The 11,041-nt window shown below is 42.2% G+C and overlaps 1 protein-coding gene across 2 annotated transcripts in view; it reads right to left on the bottom strand.

The window, feature by feature from the left end:
* Positions 1–1,135: 1,135 nt before the first annotated feature.
* Positions 1,136–11,041, bottom strand: part of KPNA1 (karyopherin subunit alpha 1) — a 57,661-nt gene continuing 47,755 nt past the window's right edge. Inside the window, exons 12-15 of one of the 2 annotated variants that reach the window (XR_012632873.1) lie at positions 10,236–10,363; positions 9,339–9,517; positions 5,818–7,764; positions 1,136–5,113 (exon numbers count right to left, since the gene is read on the bottom strand). Coding sequence is in view for 1 of the 2 variants with exons in the window: in XM_074896662.1 (XP_074752763.1) it covers positions 7,577–7,764; positions 9,339–9,517; positions 10,236–10,363 (495 nt within the window). In the remaining variant the exon portion in view is untranslated. Of the gene's footprint in view, positions 7,765–9,338; positions 9,518–10,235; positions 10,364–11,041 lie in introns of both variants that reach the window. The other variant, XM_074896662.1, reaches the window with a different exon arrangement.

Genomic DNA, 11,041 nt, shown 5'->3' with positions numbered 1-11,041 from the left:
TCAGGCATTCCAGCTCTCTGCTGCAGAGTTCTTCTTTCCAAACCTTTTAGATATACTTGCTTTTTCCCTCCTTTAAATCATCATCTGTGCTTTCATGAGGCAGATGATCTTTAAATGGGCTTATATCAAGCTTTAAAAGCAGCAGACCCAGTAATACCTGCAAGGAACAACTCCCAACAGTCCTATTTCTGGCAGTCATCCCAGAGGAGTCACTTAATGTTCATGCTGAACAGCTTGCAGCAACTGGAGACAGTATTTTTCCTCCTTTCAGTTCATTTAGAAGGAAATGTAGATGGGAACTGTCAGGACTGCTCAAAACTCTGTTCTTTCCCAGGGCTGCCTGCTACCTGGCCCTGGGGACTCCAGAAACAGGAAAATTTAGTTTATGAACTTCCTGATACTGGGAGGCAGATTATTTTTCCTGAAACTTTCCTGATTATTTTTGTTGTATTACTAAAAATTAGCACTACTGCTGAATAAATTAAAAGCCCTACCAAAATGCAGGGTAAATCTTGTCTTTATACCTGGAAAAGAGAAGCAGTAAGATATGTAGTGCAGTCCTCTCTAGCACTTTGTTCTTTAAGAGCTAGAAAACAGCTGCTGCAGTCCATCTTTCTATGAATTGTATTTCTGGGTACTATTGATGAGATCGAACCAGTCAAACAAGCTATGTAGTGATTCCACCACAGTTGCAGCCTTCAGGTGATGCCACCACCTGTCATCAGTCACAGAATCATCTCAGTTGGAAAAGACCTTGAAGATCCTCCAGTCCCACCATTAACCTCACACTGACCGTTCTCAACTCCACCAGATCCCTCAGCACTGGGTCAACCCGACTCTTCAACCCCTCCAGGGATGGGGACTCCCCCCTGCCCTGGGCAGCCCATTCCAACGCCCAACAACCCCTTCTGCAAAGAAATACTTCCTAAGAGCCAGTCTGACCCTGCCCTGGCACAGCTTGAGGCCATTCCCTCTTGTCCTGTCGCTTGCTCCTTGGTTCAAGAGACTCATCCCCCCTCTCTGCACCCTCCTTTCAGGGAGCTGTAGAGGGCCAGGAGGTCTCCCCTCAGCCTCCTCTTCTCCAGACTAAACCCCCCCAGTTCCCTCAGCCGCTCCCCATCAGACCTGTGCTCCAGACCCTGCACCAGCTCCGTTGCCCTTCTCTGGACACGCTCGAGTCATTCAATGGCCTTTTTGTAGTGAGGGGCCCAAAACTGAACCCACTCATCAAGGAGCAGCCTCACCAGTGCTGAGTACAGGGATAAGATCCCTTCACTGTCCCTGCTGGCCACACTATTTCTGATACAAGCCAAGATGTCATTGGCCTCTGTCTCTGTAATCACTGCAAGTATGCTGTCAGTTAAGCAGAGCTGGCTTCCACAGATACGTCCACTCATTTAGTGCTGAATGAATGTCACACATAATTCCACCACAGGTATGTGAACAGATCTTCTGTGCCAGCTCTAGTTCTTTGCCACACAGGTGGGAACTAAAACAAATCTTCCTAGATTGTGTTCCTGCGCTCATGTATGTATTTAATGAGAACAGAAAGGAGACTATTCAAATTAATTCAGGTTACCATGAAAAGAAACTTGGGATTTGATTTATGCTTGGTGATTGCAGAGCTTAAAACCATGCATCTCAAAAGTATCCCCCTTTCAATAAGGGCTTCTGAGTGCACTGTTCACGCAACTGGCAGGTACCTCATCTAGTTTTGGAAATAAAACTATACAGACTCATCTAGCTGGTAAAGTCTTTCAGATAAAAACATGTAAAATACCACTTTGAAAGCAAACCTCAGAGCAGCAACGGTTGCCCATTTTTCATTTTACTTAAATTTCTATAAGCCTTATGCCATTAACTCAAAAATTGAACTCTGGTTCAGTGGTTTGACAAAAGCTCCACGTAATCACATATCCTTTCCTCTGTCACTCTGATATTGCCACCATTTCAGTATCTCCCATGCATCACTGTGCACCTCGTGTTTTCTTTCAGCTTCCACGTAAGGCTCCAGAATCTCAAGTAAAAGCCTGAGCCACTGGGCTTTATGCTGTCTCCAGCTCACTCCCAACTGCTGCAGTATTTTCTTTGCAAGTAGTTGGGTCCTAGAAAAATGGCGTAAACCTTTCTCAGAGAGGCAATGAAAGAAACTACCTCTTTCCTAGTGTGATGGCTTCCAAGAAAACACTTCTAAACACAGACAATGGTAAGAAAAACAGCACACGTTTCTGGCCTAAGCAGCCAATCTAGCTGACTGGAACTTCTTAATGTACCTCAGATCACCTAATGAGCTCACAGCTCTAGCCTACAGACTTTTAACAGTGCCTGATGGAAAGGAACATAAACCCTTAACCAGTATTTAATTTTCTTTCTCCCCTTTGGTCTGCAACACCATTCACGTTTATTCAAAAAAGTCAGATTATCTATCTTATACCACAGGCCGTATCGCTGTACCTGTTACAGAGGCAACTGAAAGCTAATGCAACGGTCAATCCGACAATTCGAACAGCACCTCAGAAGAGCATGCAGGAGCCCTACAGATGTGGCCATATCAGTACACAAAGAGATTTGTTTGTTTTTCTACTAAGACTCAGAAGCAAAGAAATCATACTGGAAGATGTGGGGAATTACTTAAAGCTGGCCCAGAGAGGCAAACTGCCCAGAGGTAAGCCAGCTGTTCTGGAAATCCTGGTGTATTACTGGGAGCACTGTCACATGTAGGACCAGGTGGTGCACTTTGGTTCTTCAACAGTCTCGGTGCCAACAGTTAGAAAAAATGGGGGTTCAAGAACATGGAGTTTTTCTGGGGTCACTGCCTTCCTCCCTTCCTTTAAGATCAAGTGAAGGGACTTGGACCACCAGTACTTGATTTGCATCAAGGAACCAACAGAGGAATTTAAGAACAGGCCGAAGTCTCTAGGCAGCAGTTGCCTCAAATGATTGTTTGCATGTGTGGTGTCTTCCCAGGAGTTCCAAGCACTGGTCCTGGCTTAGTTATTGAGCTCTCAATAACCTTCTGCCCCATCATCTGTTGTATACTCCTGAATCCAAGAGAGTGACCCTGCCTGCCACATTCCACTGGGAACTTTACCGACAGAAAGAATGATAGCTCCTGTTAACTGCCCCAGCGAACACACAACTTAAAAAGCATTATAAAGTCTCTGGACAGGACTACTGGATAGCAACTCCAGGCAGTCCTGCATCTTCCTTTCTCTAACACCCAGTTTAAAATTAGACATTGTTAAAACCTGAGTGTCATAGTTCCACCTCGTTGCTGACGCAGCAATAAGAACTCATGAGATTCCTGGTTCTCATTAATCACAGAATCATCTCAGTTGGAAGAGACCTTGAAGATCCTCCAGTCCAACCATTAGCCTCACACTGACCGTTCTCAACTCCACCAGATCCGTCAGTGCTGGGTCAACTCGACTCTTCAACGCCTCCAGGGATGGGGACTCCCCCCCTGCCCTAGGCAGCCCATTCCAATGCCCAACAACCCCTTCTGCAAAGAAATACTTCCTAAGAGCCACTCTGACCCTGCCCTGGCGCAGCTTGAGGCCATCACCTCTTGTCCTATCGCTTGTTCCTTGGTTCGAGACTCATCCCCCGTCTCTGCACCCTCCTTTCAGGGAGCTGTAGAGGGCCGTGAGGTCTCCCCTCAGCCTCCTCTTCTCCAGACTAACCCCCGCCCCCGTTCCCTCAGCTACTCCTCAATTTTTTCATCTTTGCATCCTGTGGGGCTTTTGGAAGGTGTTAGATTGGATCTCCACAAGCAGACAAACAAATGCGTTCATTTCAATTTTTAGGATAAGGGAAGAATAAGTGAGATCACTCTTCTGGCACTACTCACTGCATGGCAGAGCTAAGAGAACCCAAGAACTCCAACAGCTCCTGGCCTATCCTCTACTCATGAGACCACGCTGCCTCCTACTTACACACAAACAAGAACAGATTATTCAAAACACCGTGTGACCTTCACAGAAGTGGAAGCTAGAGGTGTTCCCTGAGATAGGTCCTGTCTGAGCAGCAGCACATCCTTCAGGAAAGCAGAGAATACTAGTTTCAATGTTTCTAGCACGGGTCATAACCCTTGTTACTCTCATGTCAGTCTAAAGAAGTGCTTCATTTCTCATCTGAATGGCACTTACAACCTTTTTACAGTTCTTGCTGTTTCCGATTTTTTTGCATCCTTTAACTGCTGATAGCAACACTGAGTGTTCCTGTAAAGAACAATTTCACCAATGCCAAATATAAAGTTAATATAAATTCTCCATTTATGCTAAAGATTTCTTTTTGTACCTGTGAGCATTACACTAGCCACACAGAAACATGTTAGGAAGCAGTGTTCAAGCGCAAACATGTAATAATCCTCATAATCTTTCAACGGCACTGTTCCTCCAAAACAGTCCTTCACCTGTGGCCTGAATGTTATTTATTAGATGGGTAATGTTACACTACACTCTATTACACTACGCTCTATTAAAATGCAAATAGTTTACTTGCCCTTGGCTTACAAAGTAATTCTGATCAGTCTCTATCAGTGAGCTGTTCTTTTCATAATTCACAAGTCTGATCTCCCTTCCGTACTCATATATTCTGCAGCCTTTGTTAGAAGTAGGTTTTGTTTCTTTGCAACCTATTAACAAGGTTGAGTCAAGCAAGGCCAAGAACCGGTGGCTGGAAGATCCTGATGGAAATACACTCAATTAAGCGCCATTTAAAATTAAATTGAGACCTATGACTTAGCCACATTTTAATCCATTTAATGTGTGCCATGTTGATTTTTGTATTGGTTTAGTTTTCAGTCAAAATATTACGCAGTACCAGTCAAATGCCTTACACAGTCTAAGTATATATGACAACAACATTACCTGTGTCAACCAGGCCTGTCACTTCAAACAAACATACCAAGCTTAAAGATTTATACTTATCTGCTCTGAATTCACACATCCACGGCAAAAGTAACAAACACTGGCCAGGCTCCTTACACAGGAAGGCACACCATTCAGCTTAAATGGACTCTTTTTTAATTCACTCATTTAGAGGCAATTGTCATTATTTTCTTCGGGGGCAGGGGAGGGAAACGCCAATGCACCACATTGTTTTCACTAGCCTGGAAGAGAAAACACTTATATATATATAGATATATAGATATATAGATATGTATATATATACACACATATGCACATGTGTATATATATACACGTGTGTGTGTATATATGTATATATACACACTAGTGTATATATACACAGAATATACATATATGAATATACAGAATATATGCACACACACTTTGCTCAGATTTGTTTACAAAATATGTAGCATTTTTATACCATCTAATAAGAGGTACATGATTTTAAACAAATCTTATAGAAATGACATGTTATTGGAAATTTACACGTAAAAAAATCCAGCACAAAAAAATCCAAAAGCTAAAACAAGATTTTGCTACTAATCAGTGCTTCTATCACCCTTCAAGAAAAGAGAAACACAGTTATTTTTATGTGATGTAAAGGCAACATTGAGGGGTTTTTTGCTTTTTTTTAAATTAATCACCAAATTTAACCCCCTAAAATTACAAAGAATCGAAGTCCATTTACAGATCAAGTGCAGTAAACTAAATGTTCCTTCAGCACAAAGCAGCACTAGAGAAAATAACTGGGAGAGGGAAGGTGGAGGCCAACTGGCTTAGCTAGGGAGGCAGCAGGTGGCTTCTGCAGTGGCCACACAGGTCAGAGTCTCCATCCTGAAGCACAGACAGAACTGAAGACTGTATTTAAATAATGGTCACACAAAGCTGATGTTCAGGCCTTTACCTAGCTTCTTTCAGCAGTTTGACAAATGATTTCTATGTTTTTATTATTCTGTATTCAATGGGCTGGTTTTGCTTTTGCAGTGGCTTGTCACTGAGAGGAGTCACAAGGAGGATCTTGCAGACAGTTCTGCCACTAACATTTACCACAGGTACATGATGCTGCAGTTGTCGGTGGCGATTTTGAAATGTTTACACTGGACAAATGCATGTTCCAAGCGTCCAAAATGGCTTGAAAGAACATAGCCCAATGCAGGGGGGACTCCATTGCATTTACAGAAATGGAACCGCCACTTTCAATCCCGTGGCATCTTCCCGGTTGCGTGAAGAGTTTGGCGTCCATGTCAGCTGAACTCGGTGAGGAGCGGCTGGCCTTCGCATCAGATGTCTGTGATCTAAGCGGGTTGCGGAGCCAAGAACATGCTGCTAGCAGAGGGGCAGTCTGCAGCTGTGGGTGACAGCTGTCATGCAGTCAGCGATGCCTTATGGATGTCACCTGTAGGAACCATGCGTTCCATGCTAATTCACCGGAAGTCCCATAAACAGCAAAAAAGGAAAAAATGAAATGAAAGGGCCAGGCGGATCCAGTTGTCATATTACTATCCTCTGAATGTAGTGTCATTTTAGTAGTTAAATAAGGGGCTTGACCAGGAGGACTCTTATTTTCAGGTGAGCTGGAGAGGAAGCTCCTGTCTTGTGAAAATGAAATCTAACGCTCCTTGTGCTAAGTTTTACAAATTAAGATTTCTGTATTCATAAGGTAATTTTTCAGAAGGTAAATCTGTTCAAGTCACTCTGTGTAAAAATGTCAAGAGGCAGACAGGAATTTTTCAGCTGTAACTATAATACCGAGGACCAGACTCTGGAGCATGAAGTCAGAAAGGGTTCAGTTTTTAAGGAAGGCCCAGCTACATCAAACTGTGCTGGCAAGCAGAAGTCGGGGGAGCTTTTCAGTTCTAGAAGCCCATTTGGAAAGTCATTTCTGAGGAGGTGGTAAGAGTGACCTATTCACAGGCTCTTTTTTTTTTTTTTGCATGGAGAGGAAAGACTGGGAAGGCATACAAATCTCCACAGTGGTCTGTAATCCAGCTTGGGAGCTCATTGTTCAGAAGGGATGGGGCCAGATGTGTTCAGTATTCTTAAGAACCAGAAAACACGTCCATTGCAGCCTGTTGTTGCAGGGGATAGAGAACTTACTCCATTATTTTTAACATGTTCTATATGCCAATAACCCCAGCTGGCACATGCAGCAAAGTAGATCTATCGCATGTGAAGATTTAATGCATCTCACAAGGCCATCCAGAGAGGCATCCAGGGAAGAATACGGGGAATTAATTCAGCTACGTTCTCAGAAAGTCTGAATGTCTCCTGGACTGCAGGCACACGCTGCAGCAAATACAAGAGAAAGGCAGCCATATCTTGGATGCCAGGAGTGTGGGGACTAGTAGAGGAGGGATTATTTTCCTGTAATAGGAGCAGGGAATATCTCAAAGTATAGAAAGGTGCCTCAACTCCACGAAGATGACAGTGGAGAGGTTCAGAATCTAGAGGAAAAGGGTGATTCTGGTGACCCCTTGCCAAGGAGGGGGTATCCTGCCACAGAGAGCCAAAAGTTTTCCAGACGTATGTAAGAGCATGTGCACAAGGCAAGCGAATGAGCGCAAACAGGGTTATGGAAAACATTGAGAGAATCACTCCACGGGTGGCTTGTGGCTCAACAACAGGATCAGCTAAGGTAGAGGAGCACACAGCACGGGGGCACCTCAGAGCTGGAAGCCTTCCATGGGAGCCTCGCACTGCTGGAAGATGTACTGTTGCTGGTTGAGGTCCACCTGTGGGGCAATGCTGCTGTCTTCATCCTCTGTTCCAAAGTAGTGCTCAATCAGATCAAAGGCCTTCTGATAAATCTCTTGATTCTCATGGCTCTGCAGGAATTCAATCTTGTCCAGGCCTGTGGAGAAAAGGAGTACATAAAAGTTACAGCTTGGTGAAAGCACATGACCACCACCATTTTCAGTCTGTTGTGAACATCAAGTTTCATGACAATTCTCTCCCACCTTCAGATATAGCTTCAGGTTGACCCAGCACTGAGGGATCTGGTGGAGCTGAGAATGATCAGTGTGAGATTAATGGTTGGACTGGATGGTCTTCAAGGTCTTTTCCAACCTTGATGATTCTGTGATTCTCTGAAAGAATGGGTGCCTCTATGGAGACCCTTACCCAACTTGTACTCTCTATAACCAAGGAAAACCAGGTTTAACCACAGAGTTCCCTATAACTGTGTGATGTGTCTCATGCTTTCTGTCTGCCTCTACCCTTTCACTCAAAAATTGGAATCAACAAGCTTGAATGTGCAAAGAACAAGGCCTCAAAGACTTTTTCTGAGGAGAATCTTAAGACCATGTTTCCTGAAAGTGTGTCACCACAGTGCTTTATTTACAAGGACGATAACTACAGAATCATGTAACTGCAAGCTGGAAGAGATTTCTAATTATCATCTAGCCCAACCTGCAGCCCTGGCCAGCACTGCTACCAACACCAGATTAGGCCAGCTGTATTTAGCCAAGTCTTCAAAACTTCCAAGGATGGAGACTCCATTACTTAATCTGTATCACGTGTATATACAATGCAGGTAAACTCATTCAACTAGTTTTTGGGCAAACATTAGGCAGATGGGCAAACTCAGGCCTTGTAGTTGGAAACAAATTAATATTATGCAGCAAGCTAAACTATCTTTGATACCTAGGAATGATGCTACAATGAAATTCCAAGTCTTATTACTCTAGTAAATCTCTAATACTGGGAATTGCAGTGGCTTTCTTGTCTGCTCCTTTTACTATGCATGAAGACTAGAGGAAACAATTCTCCAATACTCTATAGACAACACTGACATGAAAAGGGAAATTAAACCCTCAAAGCAGGCAAGAAAAATCCTATTCTGATCTAACTCTTCCCTGGAAGTCAATGTAACTATGAAAGGAAGCATGGTTCAAGAAACCATTTTCAGTGATGCTATTTTCTTCTATACTGATCTCGATATCCCATTTTAATAAGTACTTGACAATTGACAAGAAAACTAACCTTAAGAGCAGCAGTACCTCAGAACTGAGGTGAAATCATGCCAGTACATGCCAGAACCTCAGCACAGCAAAGGCAAACAAGGAAGTTGCTGCTGTAATTCTAATGGGCAGCAGAGAAGAAAAGGAAAAGTTTGAAACCTGAGTGACAGAGCGGTGCACCTGGACATTTATCTGCTGTGGAGTAAAGATACTGAGGCTGAATGACACCCAGAAGGCTCCCTCAGGGTCAAAAGAAATTAAGAAAAGATCTGGACACACCATCTCTAACCTACATGCAGACAAAGATAAAGTAGATGGAGTACACTGGTAAGTGGAGGCTTGTCAAAGAACAGTTAATTTTCAGATAATAATGATGAGGAAATTAATAAAATAGCATCTACTGAAACTCTGGTGGATTCCTGATCATCACTGTAACCCTTTCCTCCCACAGACATTTTGTTCATACCATATGCTTCTTCAATAAGAGCACAGTAAGGATTAATGCCCGTGCCACTGCGTTTGGACTCCTGCTCTCCAAGCCTCAGGATGTTCTCCAGCCCATTCAGTGCTACTTGCACAATCTTTGAGTCCATTACTGTAAGGAGGTCGCAGAGTGGTTTGATGCATCCCAGTTCTACTAAATACCTGAAAAACACCGCACGGAATTCAGTAAATTGTCTGCAAAATTATAATTGGTGGAGCCATTTATGCACTTAGCATGAAGGTCTAAGAACCAAAACAATCAGATAAAATACCAATTTGACTGAAGAAACTGAGAAATTATAGATATCTATTTCTATCTAGTCAATTCTGCTGAAACAATGAAAATAACTTTAAAATACCTTCTCTCTATATAGAGATATGAAACAATAATTTAATTCTGTAATTAAATTTATAATTCTAACTATATACATATTTTATATTAATATCAGATATTTCTATTTGTATTATTTTATACAAAACTGCATATAAGCATAATGTACCAGTATAAGTTAAACACAAAAAATAAGGCACACAATGCCCTTGTCTGAGGGGCTGAGCTAGTCCTCTCCAGACTCCTAATGCACTGTTACACTATACAGTGACCACTAAGAAATTAGTTTAAAAGTTGTATTTAGTTTTTTCAGATAACAGAAAAGGTTCAATTAATTATTACAGCTGAAATACTTATGTGGTTTCTTCCTGAAGGAATGAATGGCTCATTCACAACTCACAACATTCAAAACAAAGAAATGGTCTCGCTGGATACAACACTAGAAGCATACAGAAAGTATCTCTTTCTAGGTTTCTAGGTTATTAGTTGGATGTCTTGCACAAACAGTAATTCACTCAATTGCACTAAGAGATTTGAACTATTTCGTACTTGATCTGTTCAGCAGAGCCTCCAGATGTTGCATTTGTGATTGCCCAAGCAGCTTCCTTCCTTGTCCGAAACTCAGCCGTTTGCAAAATATTTATAAGAGCTGGAAAGATGTGGGCATCTATAACTGTCTGCAAAAAGAAATGACAGGGTTATAATAAAAATCAGAAATACCTTCCTTGTCCTGAGCTAGTTAATGTCTATGCTCAGCACAACACATTAAACAATGAAACGTTACTTATCAAGCAACAAAAAACCGTTTTCAGATTTACAATCAAAAACCTAGTTATTGCCAGGGTCTGTGCTTATCCCAAAAGAATTCAAAACACGTTCAGACTGAAGTGACTGCCATATATCCTTGTTACTTAATCATACCTTGACAGCAAAAGACTGCCATACTTTCCTTATTTTTCCAAGCAGTGAAACACTCAGATTAAGTCAGTAAACCACTAAGTCATTAAGATCCCTTAAACAGAGAAAAAAGCCTTAACAAGCCTGTGTGTCATACTGCATTTCCACTGGGTGAGACAACAGAGCAAAGCAAGAATGTAATTGTAAGAACACCACAAAATAAGTAAGCAACAACATACTCTTTCCTGGTGAAAAGACAAAGTAAAAGATGGTTTGGTACTATGGTTAACTGCTTGGTTCACCGAACTGATGTCAGTGAAATGAGTCAACAACTCAAAGTTTCTAGTAACTTCTTCTGGAAAGAGCTTTTTACAGTAAGACACAAATAAACCTGTTTAGCTACACATATATGACAAGGATTGGAAACACTGTCATAAAGATCATTCACAGAAGCAAGA

The sequence above is a fragment of the Athene noctua genome, chromosome 1, assembly GCF_965140245.1.
Source record: "Athene noctua chromosome 1, bAthNoc1.hap1.1, whole genome shotgun sequence".
NCBI lineage: Eukaryota > Metazoa > Chordata > Aves > Strigiformes > Strigidae > Athene > Athene noctua.
This window is presented reverse-complemented; position numbering and strand designations above follow the sequence as displayed.